The sequence below is a fragment of the Sycon ciliatum genome, chromosome 7 (genome assembly GCF_964019385.1).
Source record: "Sycon ciliatum chromosome 7, ocSycCili1.1, whole genome shotgun sequence".
Taxonomy (NCBI): domain Eukaryota; kingdom Metazoa; phylum Porifera; class Calcarea; order Leucosolenida; family Sycettidae; genus Sycon; species Sycon ciliatum.
This window is the reverse complement of record NC_088649.1, coordinates 4,438,147-4,454,840: the sequence shown is the minus strand read 5'-3', so window position 1 is coordinate 4,454,840 and position 16,694 is coordinate 4,438,147. Positions and strand designations below refer to the sequence as shown.

General features: G+C 47.9%; 1 protein-coding gene across 2 annotated transcripts in view; it reads right to left on the bottom strand.

The window, feature by feature from the left end:
- LOC135820789 (protein CASP-like) overlaps positions 1-16,694 on the bottom strand; it is a 49,219-nt gene that overhangs the window by 22,428 nt on the left and 10,097 nt on the right. The window contains exons 1-11 of one of the 2 annotated variants that reach the window (XM_065333834.1): positions 14,398-14,418; positions 12,193-12,260; positions 11,460-11,515; positions 11,099-11,175; positions 10,028-10,094; positions 9,814-9,862; positions 8,930-9,100; positions 5,523-5,597; positions 3,705-3,811; positions 2,616-2,730; positions 1,152-1,200 (exon numbers count right to left, since the gene is read on the bottom strand). In XM_065333834.1, the coding sequence (XP_065189906.1) occupies positions 1,152-1,200; positions 2,616-2,730; positions 3,705-3,811; positions 5,523-5,597; positions 8,930-9,100; positions 9,814-9,862; positions 10,028-10,094; positions 11,099-11,175; positions 11,460-11,515; positions 12,193-12,210 (784 nt within the window). In that variant the 5' untranslated portion in view covers positions 12,211-12,260; positions 14,398-14,418. Of the gene's footprint in view, positions 1-1,151; positions 1,201-2,615; positions 2,731-3,704; positions 3,812-5,522; positions 5,598-8,929; positions 9,101-9,813; positions 9,863-10,027; positions 10,095-11,098; positions 11,176-11,459; positions 11,516-12,192; positions 12,261-14,397; positions 14,419-16,694 lie in introns of those variants that run through there. The other variant, XM_065333833.1, reaches the window with a different exon arrangement.

Below are 16,694 nucleotides of genomic sequence, written 5' to 3'. Positions count from 1 at the left end.
TTTCACAGGAATTTCCACGGGAATTAGACAGGGAGTTACACAGGAATTTCCACAGGAGTTAGACAGGGAGTTACACAGGAATTTCCACAGGAATTAGACGGGGAGTTATACAGGGAGTTACACAGGAATTTCCACAGGAATTAGACGGGGAGTTACACAGGAATTTCCACGGGAATTAGACAGGGAGTTCCACAGGAATTTCCACGGGAATTAGACAGGGAGTTACACAGGAATTTCCACAGGGAATTATACGGAGAGTTACACAGGAATTTCCACAGGAATTTAGACGGGGAGTTACACAGGAATTTCCAAAGGAAATAAAACGGGGAGTTACACAGAAATTTCCACAGGGAATTAGACGGGGATTTAGACAAGGAGTTAAGACAGGGAGTAATGTGATGCAGGCGTGGAAGCGATCGTACAGGGCAGTATATATAAACATATCCTATTCGAATCCTGCCGTACAACTGTAGCACCAGAACCACCACCATTACCATCACCAGCAGCACCAGCAGCATCACCACCATTACAATCATTACCACCACTATCAGCATCAGCACCAGCAGCACCAGCACCAGCAAATTTACAATGGCTTTTACCGCAATGGTTCTTCACGCTCGGTGTCAAATTTCGTGGATTGAATAATAAAGATGACTCGCCACCAGCACTACCAGCATAACCATCAGCACCTGCAGCACCACCAGTGCCCCCCCCCCCCCTCTCTCTCCCCCCCCCCCCCCTCTCCCCCCCCCCCCCCCCCTGCCTGAATCATGACCACGATCACTGCCTCTGGCAGTACCATCTACAGCTGTGTAGCATTGATCAAAAAATTAATATGGTATTTTTTATTGATCACTAAATTTAATTATAACCGCAATCAAAATGGCTAGCTGAATCGACATTTGTCTCCACAGTTTTACATTGCATGAATAAAGTGTACACAAATGCCGATTCAGCTTGTCATTTTGATTGCGGTTATCAAATTATTGTCTCCTCGCCGTTTGTTCAAAAATTTAATACGATATTTTTATTTTCATCGCATATCCCCATTGGCTTACTGTCAGCAGAATACTAAAAATATCACAATAGAAAAGTAAGATAATTACTTGGCGCAAAAAGCAACGACGTCTCATTTCCTTACTAGCCCTTACCTTTATTCTTCTCCAGAAAGAGCACTTCCAGAGGTTTCTTTGATACTTCCTGCAGCATTGTTAGAGGAGAATGGCAGTAAGAGAACAAGCGACATTGAAATGTGGCAGAGTACACGTACAGACACATCAGCCTATAACAACTTGAACACAACAGTACACTAGTCGAGAGGCCGACTGACGCAAACACAAGTCACGTCTCATCATCATCAGCAGCAGCAGCAGCCTTTTCGCGTTGACAACACCAAGCAAGCTTGGCTAGTCTATGCTTAGGCCAAACGGAATAAAGAATGAGGTTACCGACTGACACAAACCAAGTCACGTCTCCGACTCACATAAACACAAGTCATGTGGCCGACTGACACAAACAACCTGTTAAGCCTAGTTCACATTCGACGGGGCGCGACGGGACGCGACGTAAGGATCGACCGGAAGCGACGGGACAGTCTGACTGCGTCCAATGTGAACACCAGGAACGGGAACGCAACCGTACTGCCGTACGGATCGGGAAGCGACGGGAAGAGTTGGATCGATCCAACTTTTCATACCGTAGACGGGGACGCAAGCGTACAAAACAGCTGCATTTTGAGTGTGAACAGGAGACGGCGTCGTGCGCCAAATACTCCCGAATCGTACTTTGAAATTTTTAGCATTCCGAACACTGCGTTTCCCATGATAACTCGCAGAATGGCTAACACGACTTGAGTTGAATTTGAGCAAGATAAGGTCTGTTGTCACGTATGGTATTTAGGGATAGTTCAGGAGCGTGACAGACGAACTGTTTTATCATTTCCTGGAGCTATTATTTGAATGGCACACTTTTCGAAGCTACTTTTTTGGTGTTCATGAAAAACTGGTATTGTGAACTTGATTCCGCTCCATTCAAGGAGAAATAATTGAAAAGAAGTCTCAAAAACAAAAAAATTAGGTCCAAAAGTCGCCCTGTCACGGACCGTGCCTTATGACTGACGCCGTTCGCTGTTGAACGACGCAACGACTGCAGCATGTCGTGCCGTACGAATCGTACAAGATTTTACAGCTCAGCCCAGCCTTCCCGACAAGCCCTTACGTCCCGTACCGTCAGCGTTGCGTTGAATGTGAACTAGGCTTAACACGACAGTACACTAGTCAGCGCTATTCATTTCATTTTTTCTCTTCTTCCGTGGTTGGTCCCACCCTCTCCGCAATTCAATTGGCTGTCTTGACATGCTACGAGGTGCAGAAATAAATAAAAATAAAAATAAATAGTCGCATGGCTGACTGACACAAACATCCTGTAACTAGATAACTGTATAGTGTGTGTTAGTTGCAATAGTCACCAGTATGTCATTACTCCTCACAGCCATGCAATCACTGTAGGTCCATTTCAGTCAAGCTCTACTGGGTACTGACACGAACCCCATCACTATAATGTATGCTGTGTGTGTGTGCGTGCGTGTGTGTGTGTGTGTGTGCGTGTGCAAATACCTTTGTTCTAACACTGTCCGCGCCGTCAACATCATCATTATCATCATTATCCTCATCATCATCAGAGTCACCAAGTCGAGATGATGATGACGGAAACTCTATCATCTTCAGGATGCTTCAGAACATGCAGAGAAAGACAAGCCAACAGGCAGACATTCACATGCACATACACACACACACACACACACACACACACACACACACACATGCATACGGACAAACAAGCACATACATACGAAAACACACGCACGCTCACAGGCTCACACAAACATACTCACACATGCGCGCACACACACACACACACACACACACACACACACACACGCACACACACACACACACACAGCGCGCGCACGCACGCACACACTTACGCATACACACATGCACGCGCGTGCGCGCGACACACACACACACACACACATACACACATACACGCGCACACACACGCACACACACACACTTACACACACACACACACACACACACACACACACACACATACACACATTCAAAGCGGAAAAGAAGGACTAAATCTCTCTGACAGTACAGTTGCATGCAGTTTTACCTTTAAAACAAAATGCCATTCACATAGAAGGAGTCAACCGAAATAAATAATGACTTCATGTTTGAGACTACAATAATAATTTTTGACATATTTTCAAGAGAGAGAGAGAGAGAGAGAGAGAGAGAGAGAGAGAGAGAGAGAGAGAGAGAGAGAGAGAGAGAGAGAGAGAGAGGGAGGGAGGGAGGGAGGGAGGGAGGGAGGAGGGAGGGAGGGAGGGAGGGAGGGAGGGAGGGAGGGAGGGAGGGAGGGAGGGAGGGAGGGAGGGAGGAGGGAGGGAGGGAGGGAGGGAGGGAGGGAGGGAGGGAGGGAGGGAGGGAGGGAGGGAGGGAGGGAGGGAGGGGAGAGAGAGAGAGAGAGAGAGAGAGAGAGAGAGAGAGAGAGAGAGAGAGAGAGAGAGAGAGAGAGAGAGAGAGAGAGAGAGAGAGAGAGAGAGAGAGAGAGAGAGAGAGAGAGAGAGAGAGAGAGAGAGAGGAGAGAGAGAGAGAGAGAGAGAGAGAGAGAAGACATGACATCATACCTCATACCTTAGTTCACGTTTGATTTCATCATAATCATCTTGTAGCGTGATTTTCTCCTGTAGCGTATGTATGGCTTGTGATTGGTCTGTTAGTTGACCTTCCAATGATGTTATCTGAAGTCAGGATTCGCGGGGGAAAAAGAATAATTTTTTTAAACTAAAGTTCAACGAAGACCGGCACACTTTCACGAATCACTGCAGAAAGGTAAACGCAGTTTTAACTTTTAACTGTTCTCCGTAAGGCGTTGTCCCCTGGACAATGGGCATGCGTGAAAGCTCAAAGCTGGTTACAAATCTATTTCATTCCTTGGTGCTGACCGCTTTAATGCGCTTCCCGAATCCCTTCGCACAAATCATACCCCCAATTCATTTCGCCAGGAACTTAACAAATTCATTCATCTTGGGCACCCTGTAAGAAGACCTTAGGGTCTGTTGGGAATAATAATAATAAATAATAATGACAGTTCGCATTTCACTCATTGCATGAGGTCAACGCATCTGTTAACAATTTCGAGCCAAGCAGCTCTATCAGAAGCAGATTGCACAGCATCCAGAAGCGACAGATTAATGCATTGTAAGTCTTTCTTGACAACGTCGATCCATCTCAGACGGGGTCGTCCTCGGGGTCGTCGTATGTCTGTTGTGTTGATTGACATTAGGAGGGCTTGGAAAGAGGACGATTCTTCGCCTTCCCTCACTACATGGCCGAACCACAGCAGTCTCCGTTGCCTGCAGACTTGGGATAGTGGGTCTGCTCGGTTCTGGCATACAGCGCTGTGTTCGAGATTCGTTGTGGGTACGTGATACCAATGATGGTACGTAGTTTCTTCCGGTGCCATACATTGACGACGTCGGTTAATGTTTGCGATAAGGTCCAAAGCGCACAGTTATACAGTAAGACAGGCAATATCAGGCAGGAAAACATACACAGCCTGGAATTCAGGTTGTGGCGTTTCCATGGAATGCTTGCAAATGCCCGATTTGCAGCAGACACTCTGGCCAAGTAAAATAATAAAACACAATACAATAAAAAATGCGTACCAACACACTGGCTGTATTGGTATCTACTGGAAAGCTGTGTTCACAACTGGCGCGTGTACGCGCGAAACCACGCGTTTGTGCGTATTTTTGCTGGCTTTTGGGGCGCCATGCGTACGGAAACACGCCGAAATGGAAATTCCAACATGTTGGAATTTTCAGCGCGTATCAGGCACGTACCAGCGTACATGCCAGTCACTTTGACTGGCGGGGTCATAAAATTAGTACTCGAAGGTGTCGCACGCGCTAAATACGACTCGGATTGCTGTCTTTTGTGAAAGCTTGAGCGCGCGTTTAGGCACGCATGAACCACAAGCGTACCGCGTCCACGCGCCAGTTGGGAACACAGCTTAAGTCTACAAATATTCGGCGCACATTAATTTTATATTTGGCTATTTTCGGCCTGATCATATTTGGCCGAAAATTTGTTGCAGCCGAAATTTTGTTTTGCAAGGGTCAGTGTGACAGTGTATACAGGCAGCAGCAGTACAGACCGAAAATTTGTTGCAGCCGAAATGTGTTTTAGCCCTGGAAGGCCGAAAATTGAATGGGGCGAAAATTTGTAGACTTACAGTACGGATTCTCCACAGGCTGTAGCCTAAATCAAGGTAGTCTCCGCAACAACAACAACAACAACAACAACAACAACAACAACAACAACAACAACAACAACAACAACAACAACAACAACAACAACAACAACAACAACAACAACAACAACAACAACAACAACAGGAACAGCAACGACGACGACGACGACAACAACAACACCACCAGACATACATACCTGGGCTGCAGAATTCTCCTTGGTTTTGCTCATTGCACTCTGCAACTGTTGTAGGTCGCCAACTAACCGGATTACCTGCAAATAACAAACAGTACATACATCATACATCAGTACATACATCATACATCAGCACATACATCATAGATTCTCGGTTGCAGGAAAGCAAATCAGCACACGAAGCACAGAAGCCATTATAGTTTCCACTAGGCCTTTCGTACCATTACTCTTCAAGTCGAATACAATGGTGATTAAAAGATAGCGCTTGTGGCGCCAACTACATAGTTGGAGGTCATCATGTACATGTACAACATAGTACAACATAGTACAACATAGTACAATCATACAGCATACACCACACATCATACACAAACATGTTGAACGCAAATTCGTTGTGCTTGGGATGAGCTTCAAGCTGCAGTCGACATGATGATTGTGATGTGATGCCTTGAATCTGGTACGAGGCATATCGGCCTTTAAATAAGATATTATTGGAGGTGTGGGCGTTGCGGCCTGAGCGAAGGCTACGGGGTTGATAGACCTGATGTTAGGGATATCAGCGAACGCACTGCGCAGGCCACTGCGCAGGTGATCACGTGCACATCTCACGCGGCCGACAAGCCGTGATCATCCACAACCGAAAAAAATCGCTAGTAAATCAGGATGGAAAAGAAGGACGGAATGGCGAAGAAGTGTCTGAGGAAGAAGACCAGCTAGAGCCGAGCTTCTTCGAAGCTCCCCTCTACGACGTTGGGCGATGGCTACAAAGGTGACTACGAATACATTCATCGCTTATTACACTGCTCTCGACGTCATCCACAGGTTTTCCGAGGCACTTTCTTCCAGCTCAAAAATGGACGATCGTCAGCTAGATTTCGTAGTACGTCGGCTGGTACCTGGCAAGATCTAACCAGGGAAGTCCCCATTTGAAGACGTCATTGAATTGGCCTGACCATGTGGACTACACGTGCCAAGATTGGAGGAAATCCACGGAGGCGTTCGCGCGAAAATAATCGAAAGATTACTTGGGCACCATGTACGTACATATACCACGCGTGGCGCTTTTGAAGTTTCGACTGACAGTTGACAGTGACTTGTTCTCGAATCGAGGACCTGCCTGTGCCCAAGCAGTTTCTGGTCATGGCTGTCTAGACAAGGGAGTAGGGGCCCAAGTCTTGGAAACTTGCCTGGCATGGCTAGCAACAAGTAAGTTTCAGACGTAACCAGCGGTCACCAGGTGGCCTGTTCGCAAGGAAGTACGAGTACTGTTCTTTGTTGCAAACATAGCTCCATCCAGCTACGGACGTCTTCTTCCTTTGTCAAGTCTTTGCTTGAGAACGTTTACCAGGCATGGGCGCAGAAGAATATTAGCTCCTGATGTCTCCTTTCCTGCATGAATCGAGGTCAAGCAAACCAACAATCAGGCTTCTTGTAGAGTGTCGATTTTATTTTTTACTCCTAGTACATGGTCGGCCTGCGCTGTGCTTGACCCAAGACATGATTTTAGCGATCGCCATTTTTTTCTTGTCAGTCGTACGTCTCATAGATTATTGTATGACGTAAGACATGCGCGAACACGCTGCGCAGTGCGTTCGCTGATATCCCTACTGATGTTGCTGCATCACTAGCAAGTATAGTTACCATTGTCCGTACTAAGAATGAAATGGAAGACTTCACCATGGAAGACTTCACATCATGGAAGACTTCACCATGGAAGACTTCACCATGGAAGACTTCACAATAGAAGACTTCACCATGGAAGACTTCACACCATGGAAGACTTCACCATTGAAGACTTCACCATGGAAGACTTCACAATAGAAGACTTCACCATGGAAGACTTCACACCATGGAAGACTTCACCATTGAAGACTTCACCATGGAAGACTTCACATCATGGAAGACTTCGCCATGGAAGACTTCACCATGGAAGACTTCACACCATGGAAGACTTCGCCATGGAAGACTTCGCCATGGAAGACTTCACCATGGAAGACTTCACACCATGGAAGACTTCACCATTGAAGACTTCACCATGGAAGACTTCACATCATGGAAGACTTCGCCATGGAAGACTTCACCATGGAAGACTTCACACCATGGAAGACTTCGCCATGGAAGACTTCACCATGGAAGACTTCACATCATGGAAGACTTCGCCATGGAAGACTTCACCATGGAAGACTTCACACCATGGAAGACTTCGCCATGGAAGACTTCGCCATGGAAGACTTCACCATGGAAGACTTCACACCATGGAAGACTTCACCATTGAAGACTTCACCATGGAAGACTTCACATCATGGAAGACTTCGCCATGGAAGACTTCACCATGGAAGACTTCACACCATGGAAGACTTCGCCATGGAAGACTTCGCCATGGAAGACTTCACCATGGAAGACTTCACACCATGGAAGACTTCGCCATGGAAGACTTCGCCATGGAAGACTTCACCATGGAAGACTTCACAATGGAAGATTTCACTGTAGCTGTTCGTATAGGTTGACTCATACGGCGCGAAAGACACACGTGGGGAAATGGCGGTATATACACACCTGCCCCCCCCCCCCCCACACACACACACACTCTCTCAAAGCTGCAAAGTTACAGTCTGGAAGAAGAAGAACGGAGAAGAAAGGTGATGGAAGAAGAAGCAGAGATCTATGCCAGAGAGTAACTTTGCAGCTGAGAGTATGTGTGTGGGGGCAGTGGGCAGGCAGTGTTGGTGTGGGGGCAGTGGGCAGGCAGTGTGCGTGTGGGAGCAGTGGGCAGGCAGTGTGCGTGTGGGAGCAGTGGGCAGGCAGTGTGTGTGTGGGGGGGGGGGGGGGGAGCAGTGGGCAGGCAGTGTGCGTGTGGGAGCAGTGGGCAGGCAGTGTGTGTGTGTGGGAGCAGTGGGCAGGCAGTGTGTGTGTGTGGGAGCAGTGGGCAGGCAGTGTGTGTGTGTGGGAGCAGTGGGCAGGCAGTGTGTGTGTGTGGGCAGGCAGTGTGTGTGGGCAGGCAGTGTGGGTGGGCAGGCAGTGTGTGTGGGCAGGCAGTGTGTGTGGGCAGGCAGTGTGTGTGGGCAGGCAGTGTGTGTGGGCAGGCAGTGTGTGTGGGCAGGCAGTGTGTGTGGGCAGGCAGTGTGTGTGGGCAGGCAGGCAGTGTGTGTGGGCAGGCAGTGTGTGTGGGCAGGCAGTGTGTGTGGGCAGGCAGTGTGTGTGGGCAGGCAGTGTGTGTGGGCAGGCGTGCAGTTACCGTTGTTTCCCCACATGTGTCTTTCCCACCATAAGAATCAACCGGTGTACTCCCTGCCCAGGACAACCTAGTCATGTGATGGTGGCGCAAAGAGACTGAAGCCTGAATTCCAGCATGGTGGTGCAAAGAGAGACTGTGAAACAGCAACAACACAGGACAGCAACCCATCACTAACCTCTCGGTCTTTCGCAGCGATTTCCGCTTCGAGCGAAGCCTGAATTCCAGCATGGTGGTCTTGTTGGTCCGCTGAGCTGGAGTGTGTTGCAGTACCGGTCTTGAGCAGCTGCTGAGCATTTGCCAACTGATCGCGCACTTGCTCGGCTTCTTTCTCTGCAGTTTGAGCACGCTGACGGTGGCAGAGACAGAACGCAACAAGAACAACAAGAAACATAAATACAAATACAAAATACAAACTCAGAAACAAAGGAGCAAGAGCTGGTGTTGTGGGTGATAGAACTGGAAGCAGCAGCGGAGAGAACACAGAGCATCATCCGTCATCGATAAATGTATGGTCCGCGGAAAAGGGATAAAGGGTTAAGATTCAACAGTATCAGATCTTGCTCCTGTTGCGTAGTTCGGCTACAGTCAACTTCGCTAAGAACGATTGCGGATATAACGACAATTTGCGAATAACGACAGACTTCCCATGCCCAGAGCAAAGTCCCATCCAACTGTAATACATAAAATGAGACTTCGGGTATAACGGCACTTCGCGAATAAGGACACTTTTCTGATGCCCCTCCGAGTGTCGTTATAAGCGAAGTTGACTGTATCTACTGGCGTACGTTGTGGATTTTCTAACTTCTAGCCGGGCCTTGGATGGCGTGTTATCATTAGGAGAACTAGGCTACTGATTGCTTCACACCCTGCACATCTTTGCAGGGTGAAGGCGTTCCTACAGATGTGGAAACCTCGGTCAAACTGAGTCTTAGGCGAACCATGTAAAAAAATTAATTTTTTCTACAAACAGACAGATTGACAGACAGATGGACAGACAGATGGACAGACAAAACGAAGATACAGACGAACAGACGTGCACCGATAACGAAACGGACTTACCAGTTGGGAGCGTTCCAAGTCAGTCGATACCATGTCCAACTCGGAAGACCTACACATCATGCACACAGACACACGGATGAACAGACGTCCATACAGACACACGGATGAACAGACGTCCAGAGAAAGTTATGGAATATTCCATGATGACTCTAATACAAAGTCCAATAATTATAGATAAAAGAGGACTTGGCGGCGCAGCTGTTTTCAGACATACCTTGCCTCTGTGAGCTCGTCATTCTTGGTACGAAGTACAACAACTTCATCACGTACACTGTCCAGCGCTGGAGGAAAATATCACAGCAAAGCAGACATGCATACAACCACACAGATTATTTAATTTATTGTTTATGGTGATTAACGTAGCATTCTCTCTCTCTCTCTCTCTCTCTCTCTCTCTCTCTCTCTCTCTCTCTCTCTCTCTCTCTCTCTCTCTCTCTCTCTCTCTCTCTCTCTCTCTCTCTCTCTCTCTCTCTCTCTCTCTCTCTCTCCCTCCCTCCCTGACCCTCTGACCCTCTGCGTATCTGTCTGTGTGTCTGTGTGTCTGTCTGTGTGTGTGTGCCTGTCTGTCTGTCTGTGTGTGTGTGTGTGTGTGTGTGTGTGTGTGTGTGTGTGTGTGTGTGTGTGTGTGTGTGTGTGTGTGTGTGTCTGTCTGTCTCTCAAATACACACACAGCAGAAGCAACATCAACAATAGAAATCACTTCATATCTCCCTCACCACGCCCGCCCGCCCGCCCGCCCGCCCGCACACACACACACACACACACACACACACACACACACACACACACACACACACACATACAGTTATTTGATCCCAGCCATTGTTGGTACGGACACACAGAGACCAGCTATATAATATGTAGGTAAAGTAGAGACAGTTGACTACAAGTGACCCAGGCATCAACCAGCCACCCTGACAAGTGATCCGGCCATCAACCAGCCACCCTGACAAGTGACCCAGGCATCAACCAGCCACCCTGACAAGTGATCCGGCCATCAACCAGCCACCCTGACAAGTGACCCAGGCATCAACCAGCCACCCTGACAAGTGATCCGGCCATCAACCAGCCACCCTGACAAGTGATCCGGCCATCAACCAGCCACCCTGACAAGTGACAACACACATCTTAGTGGCCACAGCATGCGAGCACGCACTCCCGCACAAGCATGCTCAGACCATTGCAAAAAGCAGTATCGAGCAAATAATAAGCAACTCAAAACTAGAAGAACCCGTGAGCACTTCCATCTAAAAACTCTTTTAAGAAGAGCATTGTCAAAAATTACCAGTGTGCAGGGATGCAGATTGCTGTTCAGCAATGCCTAGTTTGGTAGCCAGCTCCACATTCTGACTGGTGAGATCTCTGCAGAGTGCACACACACACACATACCATACCATACCATGTATACGCCCGTCGCAAGAGAAGCACGCAAATCTGCAAATGCTCTGGACGTGCACCCACAGATTTTCTCTTATAGCAACGATAGCGGACAAGATCTGAATGAGACACATCAAGACTAGCGCCAGATAACTAGCCAATTAACACATACACACACACACACACACACACAGCCCGCCGGAACCAGTCCAACATGATCACACCCTCAGTGAGTAGCAGTTGCCATTAGCAATACCACAACTACGCACCGCTCCTTCTCAGTGAAACGACGCTGCATTTCCAACTCCTTCTCCTGTGCTCTTGCCTAACAAAGTCAGATAATAGACGAACAAACAGAAACAACAGAAAACAACGAGAGCCACTCATGCACAAATTCTTGCCACAACGCACTAAAGGACAAGAATGAACAAGGAGTATGGTACTTCCCCGAATATAAGACGCACCTTTTTACACTCAACTTCAAGGGAAAAGAAGGGGATGCAACTTACAATCGAGAGTGACATCCTACGTACATGCATGTATTGAAACAATGTGGTTCAAACCTCAACATGGGGGGGGGGGGGGGGGGGGTGCGACTTATAATCGAGTGCGCCTTACAATCGGGGAAAGACGGTCGGTATAAATGATTGCTCACAGCAGTGAGAATGAGGGTTACTGGGTGTTAGCGGGCGTCGTCAGTTCCATTCACGAAAAGACAGTAATTTTTTTTATTTTTTCATTGAGAATGACAGCAAGTAAAATATGATCAATATCGAATTCTATCATTATGACTGTGTGAACCTGGAAGAATGAATCGAATTCTATCATTATGACTGTGTGAACCTGGAAGAATGAAAGAAACGTAATACTAATACCAAATCAACAAAACTGGCTACGGGGAGTCGGCAACCAGCGCCTTTTTCACAGTTTCTATGCAAATGTACACGCACACGCGCACACGTACGCACACACACACACACACGCACACACACACACACACACCTTTGCTGTTTCCTCCATTTCTTCTTCGTACTCCTTGACCTTTTCACGGAGACGATTGATGGTCACCTCTGCACAGGCACACGCAGGTACACAGACAAACATGATTGTGTACACAAAAAATATTGTGTACAAGCAAAAGCCACAAGAGGGAGGGATACAAGCATTTAACACAAGTGCCCCGTCGCGGAAACCAGTCGGAACATGATAGTGGCTTCGTGTCAGGGCAGTCATAAATTTACTACTCCTTAGTGTCTGTATTACTGTTGGAAGTGTCTATATCTAACCAATACCAATCCTGTTTGCTGACCCTCTTCAAAATTTCCTCACCTAAATTTTGTCTTGCTAAACCTGAATATTTGAAATAGTCGTTGGAATGTACTCAATTTGCACTAGGAGTAGTAGGAGTAGTGGTTGAATGAACACCTATACACTTGTCGTTCACATGTATCAGAGGAGGCGAAATCGCCTGTTTGTGGTGCGATGTTAAATAAACTTCTACAACTACAACAACAACTTGCACAAACTCCAGAGTTTGCACAGACACTCGGCTGCATTGAGCACTGTTTGGAGCTGGCTCAACTGGCCATGATTAAACCTCTCCTATCCCAGGGCCTGAGGCCCGTAAGATGCACGTATATCAAAAACGTCCGCAACTCACAATACACCAGGAGCATAGGAACACAGCATTCTCTTCAGTTGGGAACACTAAACATTTAGTAATTTAAACAATGATCAACCTCAGTTCACATGCAACTCATCACTAAATACCTAGCATTTCTACTCATAACTAGAGTGCTTTTTGAGGGTGTAACCTAAATTTAGGTGCCTGGTTTCACAACCAAAGCTAACAGATCTTAAGTTGCAGTATTTTTCAAATATTTCAGCACAGCAAGTTGTAGAGTGCTAAAGACACTTTGGGGTGTGACCTAACACGTGAAGGGTGCTCTGATTCACACCATTCTTAAATAACCACTGACATGGTGGTGTGAATTTCCTGCAGCATGACCAGCAGTGTGCTCAGCTACTGCAGTGATATGGGAAGGTGATGGCGTTAGACCAGGGCAGAAAGGATGGGGGATTAGGGCAGAAAGGATGGGGGTCAGGGCAGAAAGGATGGGGGATTAGGGCAGAAAGCATGGGAGATAAGGGCAGAAAGGATGGGGGATTAGGGCAGAAAGGATGGGGGATTAGGGCAGAAAGGATGGGGGATTAGGACAGAAAGGATGGGAGATTAGGGCAGAAAGGATGGGGGATTAGGGCAGAAATGATGGGAGATTAGGGCAGAAAGGATGGGGGATTAGGGCAGAAAGGATGGGAGATTAGGGCAGAAAGGATGGGGGATTAGGGCAGAAAGGATGGGAGATTAGGGCAGAAAGGATGGGGGATTAGGGCAGAAATGATGGGAGATTAGGGCAGAAAGGATGGGGGATTAGGGCAGAAAGGATGGGGGATTAGGGCAGAAAGGATGGGGGATTAGGGCAGAAAGGATGGGGATTAGGGCAGAAAGGATGGGGGATTAGGGCAGAAAGGATGGGAAATTAGGGCAGAAATGATGGGGGATTAGGGCAGAAAGGATGGGGGATTAGGGCAGAAAGGATGGGAGATTAGGGCAGAAAGGATGGGGATTAGGGCAGAAAGGATGGGAGATTAGGGCAGAAAGGATGGGGGATTAGGGCAGAAAGGATGGGGGATTAGAGCAGAAAGGATGGGAAATTAGGGCAGAAAGGATGGGGGATTAGGGCAGAAAGGATGGGGATCAGGGCAGAGAGGGTTGTGGGAGAATGCATGCTGAGATGTTAGGTCAACTGAACACTATTACCGTAAAGTACCGCCAGAGCGCCCCGTCTCGCGACAGCGCCCCACCTTGATTTTACAGCCAGGGAAAGGAAAATCGTATGGCAGAGTGCAACGAAGTGTGTACGATGTGAGAACCTTAGTGTACTAAGGGCACACTTGGCAGGGTGTTGTGTAGAGCTTGTGTCTGCTGGAAGGTACGGATTGACTGCAAAATGTGGAATATGTGTACAAGGTTCGTGTCGTATGACGTGTCGTATGACCTACAGACAGCAGACCGCCCCCACAATACGACCACGAAAGGACGAGATGGTGGGGCGCTCTGGCGGTACTTTACGGTAGTAATAGTAGATGAGAGAGCATACTACCCCAGACCAGGGTACACAGCATGCATAGCAGTGCGGTAGTTACCTTGATTTCGAACTTCAGCATACTACCCCAGACCAGGGTACACAGCATGCATAACGTTAGCAGTGCGGTAGTTACCTTGATTTCGAACTTCAGCATACTACCCCAGACCAGGGTACACAGCATGCATAGCAGTGCGGTAGTTACCTTGATTTCGAACTTCAGCATACTACCCCAGACCAGGGTACACAGCATGCATAGCAGTGCGGTAGTTACCTTGATTTCGAACTTCAGCATACTACCCCAGACCAGGGTACACAGCATGCATAGCAGTGCGGTAGTTACCTTGATTTCGAACTTCAGCATACTACCCCAGACCAGGGTACACAGCATGCATAGCAGTGCGGTAGTTACCTTGATTTCGAACTTCAGCATACTACCCCAGACCAGGGTACACAGCATGCATAGCAGTGCGGTAGTTACCTTGATTTCGAACTTCAGCATACTACCCCAGACCAGGGTACACAGCATGCATAGCAGTGCGGTAGTTACCTTGATTTCGAACTTCAGCATACTACCCCAGACCAGGGTACACAGCATGCATAGCAGTGCGGTAGTTACCTTGATTTCGAACTTCAGCATACTACCCCAGACCAGGGTACACAGCATGCATAGCAGTGCGGTAGTTACCTTGATTTCGAACTTCAGCATACTACCCCAGACCAGGGTACACAGCATGCATAGCAGTGCGGTAGTTACCTTGATTTCGAACTTCAGCATACTACCCCAGACCAGGGTACACAGCATGCATAGCAGTGCGGTAGTTACCTTGATTTCGAACTTCAGCATACTACCCCAGACCAGGGTACACAGCATGCATAGCAGTGCGGTAGTTACCTTGATTTCGAACTTCAGCATACTACCCCAGACCAGGGTACACAGCATGCATAGCAGTGCGGTAGTTACCTTGATTTCGAACTTCAGCATACTACCCCAGACCAGGGTACACAGCATGCATAGCAGTGCGGTAGTTACCTTGATTTCGAACTTCAGCATACTACCCCAGACCAGGGTACACAGCATGCATAGCAGTGCGGTAGTTACCTTGATTTCGAACTTCAGCATACTACCCCAGACCAGGGTACACAGCATGCATAGCAGTGCGGTAGTTACCTTGATTTCGAACTTCAGCATACTACCCCAGACCAGGGTACACAGCATGCATAGCAGTGCGGTAGTTACCTTGATTTCGAACTTCAGCATACTACCCCAGACCAGGGTACACAGCATGCATAGCAGTGCGGTAGTTACCTTGATTTCGAACTTCAGCATACTACCCCAGACCAGGGTACACAGCATGCATAGCAGTGCGGTAGTTACCTTGATTTCGAACTTCAGCATACTACCCCAGACCAGGGTACACAGCATGCATAGCAGTGCGGTAGTTACCTTGATTTCGAACTTCAGCATACTACCCCAGACCAGGGTACACAGCATGCATAGCAGTGCGGTAGTTACCTTGATTTCGAACTTCAGCATACTACCCCAGACCAGGGTACACAGCATGCATAGCAGTGCGGTAGTTACCTTGATTTCGAACTTCAGCATACTACCCCAGACCAGGGTACACAGCATGCATAGCAGTGCGGTAGTTACCTTGATTTCGAACTTCAGCATACTACCCCAGACCAGGGTACACAGCATGCATAGCAGTGCGGTAGTTACCTTGATTTCGAACTTCAGCATACTACCCCAGACCAGGGTACACAGCATGCATAGCAGTGCGGTAGTTACCTTGATTTCGAACTTCAGCATACTACCCCAGACCAGGGTACACAGCATGCATAGCAGTGCGGTAGTTACCTTGATTTCGAACTTCAGCATACTACCCCAGACCAGGGTACACAGCATGCATAGCAGTGCGGTAGTTACCTTGATTTCGAACTTCAGCATACTACCCCAGACCAGGGTACACAGCATGCATAGCAGTGCGGTAGTTACCTTGATTTCGAACTTCAGCATACTACCCCAGACCAGGGTACACAGCATGCATAGCAGTGCGGTAGTTACCTTGATTTCGAACTTCAGCATACTACCCCAGACCAGGGTACACAGCATGCATAGCAGTGCGGTAGTTACCTTGATTTCGAACTTCAGCATACTACCCCAGACCAGGGTACACAGCATGCATAGCAGTGCGGTAGTTACCTTGATTTCGAACTTCAGCATACTACCCCAGACCAGGGTACACAGCATGCATAGCAGTGCGGTAGTTACCTTGATTTCGAACTTCAGCATACTACCCCAGACCAGGGTACACAGCATGCATAGCAGTGCGGTAGTTACCTTGATTTCGAACT